The sequence below is a fragment of the Typopeltis vanoorti genome, chromosome 20, assembly GCF_054136105.1.
Source record: "Typopeltis vanoorti isolate ZY-2024b chromosome 20, IOZ_Tvanoo_1.0, whole genome shotgun sequence".
Taxonomy (NCBI): Eukaryota; Metazoa; Arthropoda; class Arachnida; order Uropygi; family Thelyphonidae; genus Typopeltis; species Typopeltis vanoorti.
In genome coordinates, this window is record NC_143568.1 from 81,383,312 (window position 1) to 81,401,169 (window position 17,858).

General features: G+C 33.0%; 1 protein-coding gene across 3 annotated transcripts in view; it reads right to left on the reverse strand.

Moving 5' to 3' along the window:
- LOC150095597 (uncharacterized) overlaps positions 1-17,858 on the reverse strand; it is a 215,988-nt gene that overhangs the window by 28,852 nt on the left and 169,278 nt on the right. For all 3 annotated transcript variants that reach the window (XM_090410058.1, XM_090410056.1, XM_090410057.1), the window contains exons 10-11: positions 5,286-5,603; positions 5,045-5,170 (exon numbers count right to left, since the gene is read on the reverse strand). In XM_090410058.1, the coding sequence (XP_090266184.1) occupies positions 5,045-5,170; positions 5,286-5,603 (444 nt within the window). The remainder of the gene's footprint in view (positions 1-5,044; positions 5,171-5,285; positions 5,604-17,858) is intronic.

Consider the following 17,858-nt stretch of genomic DNA (forward strand, 5'->3'; position numbering starts at 1 on the left):
TTTCTCGATACATAAATATATTCATTAATTTATTTATATTTGCTTGTAATATTTAACTTTTAACATCAACAATCCTATACAATTCTCTTATTTCGTATAAAAAATAATCAAATTCCATCTTGTAGCACTTAGGAGGGTGAAGGACACTATACTTTCTTTATATATCCAGAAAAGGAAATCACATTCATGAAGAGGAATCCACAAGTTATCCCAATGCAACATAGAAAACAGAGATTATAAGATTAAAACATTACCATAGGAGATAAAGACTCACTAAAGAAAGCTAGAAACTATAGAACAAACACTAGAAGGAATGAATATATATCATATAGTGCTATACATATGAGATGTATTCATTAAGACTTGGGAAAAAAAAAACAACAACAGAAGTTTTATGAAGATTGTGCTGTACACTAGACATAGATGTGCCCACATCATTTTGGGAAGAAACTAAGGAATTTATTCCAATCTAGCAAAACTTTCATTTATAAGATAAACTTTGAATCAGAATAACAGGGGAATCAATGAAAATAAAAAAGAAAAAGCAAAGAGTAAAGTGGAACCTCACAGAAAAAGATAATGACTTTAAGTACACACACTTGATTGTGATTTGATACCAAAAACCAAATAACAAAACAGCATTATAATCAGGGCAGCTCGTGCATAGGCACTGCGGAACTGCAGCACCCCCAATTTTTCTCGATACATAAATATATTCATTAATTTATTTATATTTGCTTGTAATATTTAACTTTTAACATCAACAATCCTATACAATTCTCTTATTTCGTATAAAAAATAATCAAATTCCATCTTGTAGCACTTAGGAGGGTGAAGGACACTAGCAGCACTGTGTTTACCACAGTGCCATATTGCTACGTGCGCAAGCATAGTGAGAGGCGAGCTATTAGCGTAATGCAGCACTGTCTGTTGTGCAGTTCCACTGTTGTTTATATGCAGTTTGCGCCAGTAATAGAGTGTTCGTAGTGCTTATCGTGTTTACTCAGTCTCTTTAAATATTTGGACATTACAATTAAAGATGTAACATTTGTTATAGTTTTTATTTTAGAACATTGATAATGGATTTTATTTTTAAGTAATTTTGAATTATACTAAACCATATAATTTTATCGATAATAAACAATACTTTTTAATGAAACAAAACAAGAAGAATATATTTTATTTTTATTATTTTTTTATTTTATTTATTCAAAAAAGGTAATTCTGAATTATACCAAACTGTATAATTTTATCGATAATAAACAATATTTTTTCATGTCTAATTTTTAAATTTTTTTAACCATAATTTTGATATTTTTTTCCAAACACATATAGATTGTACTTACAGTGTGTATGTATATTTCGAAAGCTGCAGCATCCCCAATATTTCAAGCCACAAACCACCACCGATTATAATGATCCTGATCTCTAATACTTAATTTAGACACAAACACTGATTTCAGCTTTACCAGTCAATATCACAAAAGACCAAGGTGTTTTGATGTTCATAAGTGATAGAGATGACTTACCAATCTCATGCACCTGCTATTTTGGGATTTATATACTTACAGTAGTAGTAACAAGTTTTTTTGTGTATATTTCAATCCTGAAGGAGCAGTCATATAAAAAGGATAATGAAACATTGCAATTATGCTTTTCAAGTTATTATAAATTAATCTGCAAAAGTTAGCAGATGAATGAGTTCATTTAATCTGGGAAGCTTATATTGAGACATTAAGCACAAGAATGTAAAAAAAAAAAAAAAAATGAAATAGCACAAAAAAATACACATGAATTAAGCATAAAAGAAGAATGTTCATTACCATTATATAAAAATTCTGCAATCAAAACACACACTGGAAATCTTTTGTACTGTTGTCGGGTATGGATTTCAAGGAGAAAAGAGTGCTAATAGTTAAAACACCCAGGCTGCACAGGGCACAAATATTCATCAATCATTTAGAACTTGAATATAGTAAAAAAAAGAAAAGAAAAAAAGAAAAACATTTAATGTCTTTGTGTTCTTATTATTCACTGGCTAATGTTATTATTACACAACAAATCTTTAACCTAAAACAAGGAAAACAGTTAAAAACAGTTTAATAAGTCAAGTTTTTACATATTTTTATGGATAAGAAATTAATAGCATGTCACAATCCATATAAATAATTGCATATCATAAGAGAAAAAAAAATGAAATGCAGACTCACTTCTGGGAGACTTCTCTATTCTGTTTTTAAGTATAAGAAGATATAAACTGCTGTATTTATTATATAATAAAACTAGACAGATTATAATAAGTGGCAAATCATTACAGTAGAATCCTGATTACTGGAACACTGCTTGCAGCACATAAAAACATAAGTCTTCTGAAAGCTATTCATTCATCCATCCATCTCAGTTAATTATCAATATTTGTATGTTAGTTTAAACACCCTGGTATTAAGCAATTAATACCAGTGTTTTAACTAACATTATAAACATTTTTATCTGTTTCTGGAAAGTACTTGGAATTAAGGTATACACAGAGATTAATAATTTGCTCATTTTTTTAAGCATAACACATTTCAAAGTAGGTCAGAAATTGCTTCAATGAATTCCTCAGAAATGCATATCCTATATAATTCTGGAATTCCAATTAGTTCCTTAAATGAGGAAATGATTTACTAAATCTCATGTAATTAGTACATTTCTGTGAAAATGGACCAAATCACAAGCAGATTAAAATGCCAACTAGTTATTCTGATTGAAGACTCATAGCACAGTATTAAGGATAAATTCAATTTTCTCCCCAAGCTTGCATTACACATCAAATTACCAAAATATCCACATCATTTAGACAAAAAACCTGTTCATTTTTTTCTTAACAGTTATTGCATTTACACAATATTAATTATTGTACACATGTATGCTGCTTTAGATAAATATCAATTATCTAAAATATCTCTGGCCCCCAAGAGGACTAGAATAACTGAAAAAAAAAAAAAAAAATCTAATTCATTTCATGGAAAGGCCTCTGTATTTGAGCACCCCCCCTTTCCTCAGACCAACTCTTCAGAAGATCACTTTTCAAACTCTTAAATCACCATTATCACAGGAATAAAAAAGTTTATAATTCTGAGCCTAAGTGATACATTTAAATAAGAGGACCATTTCAGGTAAAAGTAATATCTTACCACTTGGATAACAATATCTGTTCCATTATTGAAATTAATCTGGAAAGTTCAAGACTCAGTCAGAATAAAAAAAATTCACACAGTGATGTTAAAGAGAAAAAAAAAATGCATTTTTCAACATAAAAGGAGTAAAAGACACTTAAGGGAGAATATGAATGTATAATCAAAACTTCCAGAATTAACTTTACAATGTGATTAGTAGTATGCTGCATCAAAAAATGCAAACAAAACAAACCATGCTTGCAATAAAGCATTTACTTAATGCCACTTAAAAACATGCCTTCTTATAGGCTTAACCATTCTATACAGACCACTTTACTTTTAATACTATATATATAACATTCCATAATTAGAATTTTATCAAATGGATCTATGTTTATAACCTTAGAAAACATATAAAAAAGTGATTCATCCAAAAGATATTAGAGATCTTTGAAGAGGGGAAGGAACCTTCAGTAACTAGAAGATGATAAAGAAATGTCCAATTGCTTATCTTTAAAAACAATATCTCTTTACCACACCTATGAAAACCAGGCATAGTTATTTTTTCTAGGAATTTTCTTTTTAAGTACCTTTCAGAAATATAAGTTCGCATTGATAGCTTACAGGGAATGGTCTATATACCTTTTTAACAAAATCATCCTATCAAGAACAATTCCATGAAGAAATATGTCAAATGAAACAGAAAAATTGATGCTGAAAATTTTGTCTACCTTAATATTTTAAATAACTCTTCTTTATAGGGTGAAAGTGAACTTCATTATTAATAAACAACTGGTTTCTAATTTAGTCAGCTTGTGAAATGTGAAAAGGGTCTATCAACTAGCTGATAAATTGATTTTTTTTGAGGATATTTATATTTATTCTTATCAGCTAAAATATTTGGGCTTTCTTCTTTATTTTTTTAAAATTCTGTTAATTCAATTAATATGGAAAATTATGGAAATAAACAAGATGCTATTAATGCTAATGCCATGTTAATAATGTTGCAGGAACATGATAATTTGTTAATGTAAGTATGTGCACACTTGGTTGATTGGTTAAATTAATAACAAAGCAACTAAATGAAGTAAATTTCTGTCAGTTGGTATATATGTGCAGGATGAAAAACCATGTTACTTCCAGATGAGACTAGCCTACTCATAACTAATCCTCATAAAATCGAACCAAGGTCCTTCCATTAGCAAGCTCTGCTAATGTGGTATGATATTGTAAGTATGTATACACTTGGTTGGTTGGTTAAAATAATAACAATGTAACTAAATGAAGTAAATTACTGTCAGTTGGTATGTTCTCTAGGCAGTTTGTATGTATGTTAAGCAGGATGAAAAACCATATTACGTCCAGATGAGAGTGGCCTCCTCATAAATAATCCTCCTGTATTATGATAGGAATCGAACCAAGATCCTTCCATTAAAAGGTTCTGCTAATGTGGTATGATATTGTAAATGGAATGGAATGTGAAAACTTAGCCAAAAAGGCAAAGAAAAACCAAAAGACCAAGATATAAATGTACAAGATAAAAACTGAACATGTTATAGATGTAGCAAATAATATACCAGTTTAGATTAAAAAAAAAAAAAATATTAAGGTGAACTGTGTTTGATATCACAGTATCCTGCTCACCACAGAAAGCCTATGCCAGAAACTGATTGGGATTACTTGCATAGAACAAAATTACTTAAATGAAATCAGAATGCTTGAATATCATTAAATACTACAAAAGAATCATTATTTGCTGAATAGTAAAAAATTAGTTAAGAATGTGACCAACTTTAAATCTCTGCACAGGCAAGAAGATATATTTCTCATTAGTAGAAATAACATATATCTCCTGAAGTAGAATTTAGATACAATTTGTAACGTACCTGGTTATTGATCGTGCTCGTTTTTTGGGCTTCTCAGGAGACTTAGATTTGGATTTATCCTTTTCTTGTTCCTTTTCTGCAGATTCAACCTTTACTTCAATTTTTATGTCAATGTTATCAGGAAGACTAAAAAAAAATAGAACAACATTAATCGAACAGATATTTCAGAAATGTCTTATTTTGATGCATGTGATCTCACAAAAAATAGTCAAAAAAAGTTTCAAACAAAAACATTGCATACCATATATCAGGATTCTTTTCCTCTTTTATTTCTACTGGCTGAAATTCTGAAACATTTCTCTCACCACCATCAGGAGTGCTAATTTCTGGGCCACTCAGCACATCAGTTTCCTTTTCTTCTTTAATTTCTTTTTTCTTGGATTCTTTTTTTTCCTCTTTTTTAGGAGACTTATCTTTCTTAGGTGACTTTTCTTTACTCTTTCTTTTATCGGACTTTGAATCCTTCTTTGATTTACTGGATCGACTTTTGGGAGATTTTGAATGTGAACGAGATCTTGATTTACTATGTAACGATGACTGTTTTTTAATAGAGTGATCTCTGAAATGAAAACAATAGATTTTATATAACCTTCCCTTGATTCTGATTCCATTTCAACACTTAAGATTTATTAACTTATTGGTTTTCAGCCACAAATGAGATCAAACGAGCACAAATTTCTGAATTATTTTTAGGGAAATGTACTCCACTCCACTTTTTGAAGGGAAATTTTAAGTTGGCTCATAGTAGCATCATGCTCATATTATTTTTCTTTTACAAGCTCAGCTCAAGGAAGCTATGTTTAAACTAGAGAGGAGAAATGGTATGTAGAATAGAAACAAAGACTCTATATATATCTTGGAAAATTCAACTACATATGCCCCAACAGCTTGCAACATGTTAGATAGTGCCATGAATCATTCTCCACCCCATCCCACACCTCTTTCAGCTTCCTCTCAACTTGTTTAACAGTTTTAACTTTCAGAGTGTCCTGGTTCACTTACAGTACTTTATTTCATTTTAATCTGTTATTATAAGTTTGCAACAGAAAACAATATTGTAATTTATGCAAATATATTCACTGACCTGATTCATACCCAGTTCTATTTAATCAAGTATCTACTTACCAATGCAACAGTGTATAAGGAATGTGCACATACGTTATAAGTTATTGGAATGGAACAAAGTACTCAAATTTAACTGGTTAATAAAGGGAAAATTTTCAGCCAGGGTTTGTGGCTATTTGCAGCACAAAATGTTAGAGATGCAATCCAGGAGAAAATAATAAAATTTAAAAGAAATGTTACATCAATAATATGCATGTTAAAGGAGAAAGGAAGTTTAATTCATAGAGGCCAAATGAATAAAGTAATTAAATATGTAGAGATGGGGGAGGGATTTACAAATTAAGGTATCTAATAAGATCATCTGACAAAAAAAACTGTAACCCAAACAGCTTACAGTGAAGATAACTATGAAAGTTGGCTGAAATTTTTAGTTCTATTAAACAATTTTACTTTGTTCCATTTGAATAACATATAAAGTTTAAAAAAGTTATGTCTATAATCTCTGAAGACAGACAAGAGGTTAAGAATATATGACAGGAGCCAGAGAGAAATATGTGGAGTTATTTTTAAATGGAGCAGTTGTACTGTATTATCTTCTACGTTAACTAACTAGTAGTGTATTCAAGGGCCAAAATTTCTATCTTGGCTGACCTGATACCTAGAATCATTCAGGGTTGCTTCATCAAAAGAAATAAGCAGTGTGTTGCAGCACATGCTTATATATAAAACTTTATACAGTAAATTCCAATTTTCAAAATTTATATCTCTACAGATTTCCGTCAAAGTTATTTTTGACAGTCTGAATTTATATTCTGAAACCTTTTTATAATCTTTGCAGAATGCATTTCTGTTACATTCATCCATGGCAAAATTTTCTAGGAAAAAACCTGACATGAGTGAATGCAACAAATATGGGGCTGGAATAAAAATAATTATCGCATGTAAATGATTAACAAAAGTTAAATATTTACATGCGATTAAAAACAACTGCTTGGCGAGATTCAATGTATAATCCCTCTTTACAAATGCTCCATCAGATGGTATACACTACAGCTCCCTTCCAAAATTTTCCTCCTAGAATTTAATAACTATTTTAAGCACCATCTTAAATCAGGATATTTTAGCTGGGAGTACATTCCCCTCACAAACTTTCTACAGTTCAATAACAATATCCACTTTCAAATTAGTTTTGCCACTAAAGCAGAAAAAAGGGACTACTTTCATCATAAGACAATCCAGATTGTTCCTTCAGTCTTCATAATATGCTTGTATGGTTGGTCTTGATCTGGGAGTAGTTGCAAAGGTTTGTCTGAAGAGAAGACATTTTATGAATGTTTTCTAGTATTTTTTGCATAAAAATAAAGTATTACACAGGATAAGAAACTATTTTTATTATTTTCTCAACTAGTTCTGTGAAATACTTTTGTTTCATTTCATCAGGCTAATTACATGAATAAACTAAAAAACTAGAAAACAAGTAACAATTAACTATAGTGAAATATCTGAACATGAATAACAATGGAAAGCATGCAAATTATACACCTACCTACCCAAATTCATGATAATCCTCTCCTTCTCCTTCCAGATACACCACAGAGGTCACCTTTCTTCTCAATAACTCAATCACAATCTTGTGGAAGCGTGTGTCCCTCGAATCCTCCCAAACTTATGTTCTTTGGAATTATGAAGGTACAAAGTGGGGCAACCTCCAGAATGTCCATACTCCCTTTCCATGGTCTGAATATTGCTTTTGCTCTTCTGACCTAAACACTTGCTCAGGGCGAGTCAGAAATTATCCTCACCACACAAAAGTCTCCATTCAATGTTCTGTACAAAATTCTTATCCAATTTCCAAGCCATTGTTCAACAACATAGTCAGCCTATGCTGAAGCACATAATAAATCCAAACTGACTTCATAAAGGCCAATAACATAAAAATTTATTGCTTACAAAGAGCATATGATCCAACTGCTACTTCCACCTCTCTCTCTCTCATCTAGATGACACCATTGTTACAGACCTAAAGATAAGCAGACCTCATGCTTCTCCTCCAACTCCTGCAGAGGACAGCCAAGGCAAATTTATATCTGAAACTGAGCACAATATGCCTCCTGCAGTTTTTCAGAAAATAAAACCCATCACAGAACAGTAAACAATTTAGACCCTAGAAAGTCTTCTGGTCCTACTAGCATCTCTCCAAATTGTATTAAAAGTTGTGCACCAGAGCAAACACCTGTCCTGTATCATATCTATAATCTTCTATACTTGGATGGCATTTATTCCAGCAGATAGATATAAGCATATATCTGGGCTATTCCTTAAAAGTCTATTGTCAAACTACCCATCAACTGGCAGCACCTGAGTCCTCTCCAAAATAATGAAGAAAGCCAACAATAGTCAATTTCCTCATTAACTAATGGTTCTATACATTCACAGCTATGCCAATGGCAGAACATTCTATTTATCCTTCTTATATGACCAACCACATGCTCATCTACAGCAAGTGCCTCAAAGAAATCTCCATACCAACCATCAATGGGTCAAAAGACTGCAGTTTACTTAACAGGCTTCAGTGCCAGACACATCATTATTTTGGAGACAACAAGAGAGACTGCACATTTCTCCGGACCTTTCCGTGGCACATGTCCATTGGTGGATGATGTAGGCTGAATTCCACAATCAAGATTCATGGTTGACTTCTCAGCTTACATCATCCACCAATGGATGCATGCCATAGATAGGTTTGGAGAAACATACAGTCTCTCTTGACAGCTCCAGAACTTTTGATAAGACTGGCACTAAGGCCTGTTAAGCAAACAACGATCCTTTGGCCTAACATGCTGCCTTCTGTCATTGGAAACCTAGAGCTTCCTCTCTCTCTCTCTCTCTGGTCTGTGTCATAGTGGATGTCTTATCTCATCAAGCTTCACCACCACTACTGGTGTACCTCTTCTGCTCTATCACCTACCCTCTTCTTCCTATAAACAAAGAACTATTCTCATTCATCACTCTTCTAATCCACAGCTTTGCCAATGACAGTACACTCCATTCATCCTTCTCATTTGAGAAACCATATGCAGTGCTCAGATATCTCAAGCTTCATAACCATCACTCAACTAGTCCTTAAACACTGATCTCCATATGAACCTACAATGAAGCAAGGACAACTTGGTTATCTTCAATATGGTCTTGCTCTTCTCTTGCATCTTACCTATTCTTACCCTCAGTAATAACACAAATCACTAGACAGGATCATATCTCTCTGCTTGGACTAACATTTATATCCAGCCTCCCCTGGCATAAACACATCACACCAGTAGCTATCACATCTAAAAAAAACTAGGCATCATATTCCACTCAATATGCTATTTTTCACTCATCTAGCTACTAAATCTAGAGAAATCCCAAATTAGTCCATCCTTACACTGCTGCTCATATCCTGGTGTCCAAAAGGTAAGGATGAACTACATTTTTGCATCATCAATTTCCTGAATGTATCCTCAAGGGGTGTTCAAGTTACTATGAGAGCACTACATGATTAAGTTTACATTATGCATCTCCTATCAACAATTTCCCTCCAAAATCAATCTATTACTTGTGAGCACTCCAACATTGTCAAATCTAACATTTTGTGCTTCTAAAGCACTTCTGACCAAATCAACCTACCTAGACTTTCGTCTTCCCCTGGGTCTCTTTCCTACCATCTTGGCACCAAGCACCTGTTTTGCTAACCTTTCTTCACCCATTCTATTTAAGTGGCCATGCCATCTTAGACTGGTTCTGCTGACACACTCTTGAATGACAAAATTTTCATGACTACAGCCAAATGTGGACTTAAATTTATTGCCAGCATACTAATAAATGATATCACATAAAAGATGTGTTATAAATTTCGTACAAATTAAATTGCAATATGATTTTGGCAAAAGTTACAAATTTCCAGAGGATGTAGTTAAGGAATTAATGTACGGTGCTTACAGAAATTTATGTAGAGACATTTCAGTATGGAATATGTCTATCCTGAACTGCAATGCAGCTCTCACAACATCGTAGCATGATTAGCACTAAGTGATTCAGGAGTTCTTGAGGCAAACTGACCCACTACTCCTTCAGAGTAAGAATAAGGCAGCTCAAAATTCCTGGAGAGGAATTCGAGTGGCAATGCCTCTCCCTATTGCCTCCGAAACGTCTTCTATGGGGTTGAGATCTGGGGAATGTGTCAACCACTCAATTCGATTAATGTCATTCGTCTCCAGAAGTATCTCCACTGATAGCATATGATGTGGAGTGGTATTGTCATCCATAAAAACGAATTCTTCGCCTACAGCACCACCGAACAATTGAACATGACATTGAAGAATTTTGTTGCAATATCATTCACCAGTTATAGCCCCTTTTTCCAGCACTTGTAGTTCAGTGCATCTATTAAGCATAATGACTCCCCACACCATGACCCCAGAACTGCCATATCAATCCTTCCAAGCACATTCTCCTGATGGAAAGCAGTACTACTTTCACCCAGATCAAGTGTTGCCTAGAATCGAAGGAAAGACTAAAATGACTCATCTGTAAAGAGTACATTAACTTATCTGTGTTTTGTCTGAGTTTTTGTAGATAAAGGGACACAGACTACAGGCCTTCAGGTATATAGACCTACTTGTTACAAACTATGATGACATCATGCTATAATTTGTCAAGATATCTGCATACCTGTGCTTGAATGGAGCTGCCTTGCAAGTTGACCTGCTGTGGTACATCGATTACGTTTTACTATTATAACCAAAATCTGCCTTCATGCTCCATGGTAGAGCAAGGGCAACCTCTTAGCAAATGTCCAGAACACATTCCATTGGTTTGAAATGCCCCAAAGCCTGGACACATTATGTGATATTCCAAACTTTCTGGCAATATCAGTAATTCTGTGGATTTCTTCAAGCATTCAAATAATTCTTCCTTACGTGAAATCATCTAGATGATGCGTCTGAGACATTATAAGACATCCAAGTTTGCAACTTTATTTCTTCATGAAAAGAGCTTCCTTCAAACACAATTAGCTTAGCACAGCCTTTTCACTTTTATCCTGTTGAGTGCTACCACATGATCCCTTTGCATGTGATTCAAAAATCTGAATGTGTACCTGCCTTCTACTTGAAATCATCAGTTATACAAATTACCATAAGCTGATTCATCTGAATTTGCAGTCGTAATTTTCAGAAATAATGTTTGTCTTTAGGTTTTGGACGCCAGTGTATGTTTAGGGTAATACAGCTAAAACCTCCCTAAATATCAGCTGCTGTCTGGAGGAGAGCAGTTCAGCTCACAGATAACCCTTCCTACATACTCACTTCAATCTCTATAAATTGTTTCTGCTGAGCCTGTTAATAGAAGAGCAACAGCAGCTGCTCAGCATCTCTTTCCAACACACACCAAACTTGCTTCTCCTCTTTCTTTTATTTCACCTACCTCTGTCCTCTGGAAAAGCCTTCCTGAAGAAAAAGTCAGATTTTATTCCCAACCCTCACCTGTCCCCACCACAAAGCACCAATGCTTAGAGTTCCTTGCCTCTCATGTATGGGATCAATATAAAAATCTAGACTATCCACATCTTCACTTTTATCATCAGATTCCTTTTAATGTATTCTCTCCTCAATTCTTAAACTTTTTTCAATAGCCTCTGGAACATTTTGCTATATTCTCAATATATATCTTCTGTATTCTTACCAGTCTTTCCAAGACTTCTGCTTTTTCAGCCAGTTTTACACATTGCTTCACTTTCTCATATTTTCCTTTGTCTATTCTCAGAGCACATGCTGACTTACTTGCCAGAAACTTTTGATACAATTTCTTCTTTTCCATGATTGCCTCTAACTTCATGTTCATCATGGAGTTCTGATTTTTCTATCCTTGCAGACTACTTCACTGCATGCTTCACTTGCTGAGCCAGTCAATGTTTCCTTCAGCCTGCCAGTGAATCCTCCCAAGATTTGGTTCTAGTTTTCAAATTACTTCAGTTATATTTGTATATTTGAATCTACAGTTTATCTAAGAAAGATGGTCTACTTTATTTTAAAAACTTTTGTCCATCTCTTTTCAGTACGAATTCATTTTTATCCTACTCAAAACTAAATTACTCCTATTTAAAATGCCTTGTATATTCTAGTGTCTAGAACTAGTGTGAAGATATCACTATCAACAATACCATTGCTGATCCCTATTGCCTGAATATCTATCTTATGGTTCTTTAAAAAGAATCTTGCTGACTCTATATTCATCTCAATAATTTCAAATATGCAAACATGATATTTTTATAATTTCTTAGCTAGCTCTACCTCTTTTTTTCTATTGATCTCAGCAGAATGACTAGTCTTATCATTAGTTCTGCTGAAGTTAATGATGATACATTAATAAACTTTCCACAATTTCACTTGGTTCCCTGGTCAACATGAGACTTCATAGGCAAAAATATCAGATATACAGAATACTACCAGATGAAAAAAAAACTACATACTACTTCCCAATTGTTTCTTCTGACATAAGTGGAAAACTGAGAGAATGACTCATTCTCTCTGATAGCCATATTGACCAGCTATTTTATACTTAAAGATTACATAATATAAACATAAAACTAAAGTGCCTCAAAACTAGTTCATTTTAGCTAAGTTGGTCTCTGTTGGATGTGAAATTAGTAAGAGAGAGAGAGAGATGACAATTCAAATATACAGGACTATACTATTGACATACTATGAATCATCACCACTTACATCATACCATGTTGAGATACCTCTTGCATGGATAACAGATTTTACTTACTATGTCACAGATGTTCAACCAAGATTCAGATCCACTGAATTTCTGGTCATTTAAAATGAATCATGTTCTCCATGTCTCTTATAGCATGGACTAGGTGACATGATGCAACAGGAAAGAGTGCATGTGGTCTGCCATGAGATGCTGATAGACTGCACTAGCATACACTGGTCAATTCCGGTTCTAAATTCTGACACACACAATATATCCCATATTACAATATCACCTCCACTGACCTGGATGGTGGAAACTATGTTGTTTATACCTTAAGTTGATGAACTTCCATAATCCTCCATTTGTGCAATTTCCAGAATACCTTTTCCCTTCCTCTAGTGTCTTAATAGGCACCATTGAAACTATGACAAATACATTTGATGATGGCTTTCAATGATTTAAGACTAGCAGCCAGTGAATTCGTTATACTTGTAATTGTTGTAAGGATTTCTAATAATGGTCCTGACAACATCTTTGGCATTCTTATAGCTACTGTGCAATTTTGTTGCCAAATACAATAATGAAGCTAGGTAGAACAAGGTGAACAATTACAAAAACAGGCGACTAAAATTTTTGCATATGAGTCTATATAAGATCCATTTCACCATTTTCTCACCCCCCCCACACTATATCAAAAATGAATGAAAATAATAATTAAAATAATAACTGCAATAAATATTTTCACTTTTGAGAAGACAAATTTTGCAGGCAAAGAGTCCATCCAGTCCATGTGAAAAGATGTTCTTAAGTCCTCCATTTAATCATGGAGGTGCAACAATTTTCCAAGCCACAGAGCATCTGAACAATTCTCTAGTTCCAATGCCCATACAATGAAAAAATAAATAATAAATTAAAGGGCACTGTTTTATAAGGAATTATTAAATAATATTGCATGTTATTATTTTTTGTAGATGAATATATACAATTAGGTACTTTATAAAATGCATATCTGTCAGAATGCATAATTAGATCTGATTTGTGTTCAATCCACATGTTATTCTATGAATCTAGCTGGATGCATTATTATTAAAATTTAGTATTTGAAATTTTTACAAAATGGCAAGCCCGTTCAACATTCCTTTCAAGTGGACCATTTTATCACACATGCCTACATGATTCAGTTTTGGTTTAAATCGTTTTTTTCTTGTAAAGCAAAATTATACTGATAATTAATAATTCTGCATTGACTAGATAGAACTGAATGAAATTTATCTGATATCTTGTTAAGATCTGCATTACAATTTGTCATGTTATTTATTAAGTTTCAATCTTACCAACTGTAGTGGAAAATCAAAATGTCTACAAAACCTAAGTCAAAATGGATCAACATATCATAAATGTCTTACTTTTTGATGATGCATTCTTTGAATTGTCATGTATGTTCTGACAGTTTATACAAAAATGATGGAATATCAACAATCTAAAATTAAACTCTTAACAATTTCAACCTGTACAATATACAAATAAATTATAAGAGCTTAGAAGAGTATTTGATTATATGCAGCAGTATAGTAATTTCCATTTTAAGTCAAAACATCAAGACTGATGAAAACTTTCTTTCCACTACAATTGCCCCCCCCCCCAAATTGAAATGACAATTCTTCTCTAGAATGATGGAATTTAATGAAATTTGGTACTTAATCATTATTAAAACTTGCCATTTCAACTCGATCAAATGGCAATGTTAAGCAAAACAAACTATGTAGCAGATATGCTAAAACAGCTCTAGGTTTGATTACAATAAAGAGGTATCATAATACAGAATACTATTATGAAATACTTTATTTAGACTTTCACAGCAATAGTCCACTTCTTTTTAAAATTATCTTTCAGTAGTTTAAGGGCTACACATTAGAAGCTCAACAAATACAAGATAACACAAAAATGTAAGGGGAGGGGAGGGTTACAGATATGAGAAAATTAATTCTTTAACAATTTAAACACAATCTGCCATTTCTGTTACCAGTGATGAACTTCTACTGAAAGTAGAGATTCTGATACTCGTGTTAACTCATTATGAAGTGTTTGTTCCTGGAGGGTCTAAATTAACAATGAATATGTTGGTTATAAATAGTGTAAATACTTCTGTTTCGGAGTATGACTGGGAGGGAGGGGATTAAAAGTTAGATAACTAGGAGAAGACTCTATGTAGGGCCTATAAGGAATGCAGAAAGCCCATCACAGCTTATCTAATGTTCAATTATCCTCCTCCCATGACGTACCTTGTTAGTAGATATCCACAAGGATACTGCTGACAGCGATAAGCTGGAAATTTGTTATTTAGCTGAATGAATTGTATTCCATATTAGTCTAAACCACACTCATTATGATGGTACAACAATCTAATGTCATGCTGGAGGAAGAGGTCTAAATCTCTAATTCACTTATTTAAGTGAAAGATGATTTTTTTCAGCAAAACAGTACTTTTACGAAAATGAAGTATATTATTTTCAACATCAGTATAGACACATCTGTGCTATGTGCAGACATATGGTTAGGAAGAAAGAAGGAACCTATTTTTCTTTGAACAAGGGGTTATATTTTTTAAGGAATAGTGTGAGAAAGACTATTCCCAAGAGCTAAGGCGGGTGTAATGAAAATGTGATGATGTGGTGTGATGACCACAAATAATTCAGAAGGTTTGTTGAACAGCAAATGGGTGTTGATAAGCATTTGGTTATATGTTTACAAACTTAGGGAAAAGTGAAGGAATAGTGATAGCCAGTTCAATAGAAAGTACTACATAAGAGTATTCAAAAAGGAATATAACTTGAATTCTAGGTAATTTCAAATAAACAGAGGGATAATTTCACTATTAAAAACTGAAAAAGTTTATTTATTTGCTTATGTTGCAGTGGAGTACCAGTAATGAATAAAAAAAAAATTAACTAAATCAATAGAGAGGTGACATAAAATACATAAAAATATGCAAAAAAAAACAAACACATAAAAGAAACTAAAGTTACGAAAAAAATAGAGAAGAAAAATATCAAGATACTATGGGAAATATCATAGAAGCAGAAGAAAGAATATTATTATATGAATCAAAGAAAACAGACATTAAAAAAACTGAAGATGTTTTGGATATTTAAAGCAATTACTTTGCATTATTATTATTACATGAGGTTACCTGCAAAATAACAGAAAATATATAGGACAAATGCAACCATGAACATATTTCCATATTAGATGTAGAAATGACTAAAAATCTGAAAAGCCAGCTAGAGTAGATAATAACTAACTACAAACATGAAAGAATAAAATTTTGACAGTGGATACCATATTAATTCAGAAACCCAAGTCAGAAGGTAGAATTTTGGATTAGAGTACAGTTTCCATAGTATTCATGTTTAAAAAGAAAATAAACCTGCAAAAATTATAGAGGAATTGAATCTCATTACTGTGCATTGCAAGTAAGATTTATGCAAGCATGCTAGAGACAAGCTGAGTTCAAGCAAAACGGGTATTATCAGATTTTTTCTTTAAGCTGAACAGTTGAAAAATAATCAATGGAACATAGGATGAAACTTAAGTTTAGTAGATCTACCACAGAAAAGGCATATAAGCTGCTAAGGAGGAAAAAAAAAAAAATGGCAGTGTGGCAGGGCTGCACACTATTCTTTACTTTTATTTTTTCTATGGATCACACTGCAAAGGTAAGTAACATCAAATCTCTTTAACAAAATCAGAATATTAAACCCAGATCATCACTTCATGCAGATTATGTAATGATATTCTTCTTCTTCCTTACCTCTAAGGTTCGTTGTTGCAAGTACTGACTTCTTCCATTCCTTTGTCATGAGCTCTTTCATTTCAGCACTGGATTCCCCATCTCAGCTAAGTCTTTTTGGATATTATCCTCCTAGTGCAGCTGAGATCTACTTCTAGGTAGCTTTCCATCAGCCTTCATTTTTAATGCTTGTTTAGCCATTCTCTCATCACTCATTCCTTCCACATGTTCAAGCCATCTCAACCTGCAAGTCTGATTTCATCAGCTAGAAATGGGGATTTATAGAGTTCATAGAGCTCTTGAGTATGTCTTCTTCCACATTCGCCTGCTGTGTTATCTCTTACAGGCCCATAAATTTCTCTGAGGATTTTATTTTCAAAGATCTGCACAGCTTTTATCTTGAGTAATCAATGCTCCAAGATATTTGAAGGATACTTTTAAATTTCAGGTTATCAATCGCAAACTGCCCCCCCCCCCTCCTTCCCCAATTGTGATTTCTGCATACTTATGTAATATAATACTCTTAAATACACATGATACAACTTTTCAGGAAATAAATCAACAGAATGAGTAAGGCTAGCATGGTGGGAAAACAGTTATACAACAAGAGAGCAATTATTCTCACCAAAACACTAAATTTTAACTAGCAGTATGCAAAGCAGCATTCAAACAAATTTTAGCATATAGTCATCGAGCTGGGCTATAAAAAATAAAACAGTTGATCAAATGCTGGAAGCCCACAAATGAGTTTTAAAGAGAATTAGAAGATTACATAGCATTAGTGGCAATACTGTGTTAAAAATGAAGATATTAGAAAGAAATACACTGCTGACAGGAAGATAACAATAATGTACACTAGATTCAATAGCACTATTTGAGTATTCTGAATATATCTAATCATGTACCCAAAATCAGAGGGTACATGATTAGAAATAATGAATTGATGTCTTCAAGTGCTACCTAAGTGGCATTCAACATTTACTTATTATTACATCATATTATTTATTACTGATGACAATATCTATATTAACATATGTAAGTATATGCTAATTTTTTATATTAACCACTCTTATTTACAATACTGACATAAATTATGTATATACTAAATTAAGATTATTAGCATTATATTTTAACCACACAAATGAATCAACCATGCAGATTACGAGCGTGGTCTAAAAAGTTCTCGGCCTAACAAGGAAAAAACGAATTTATAATTCC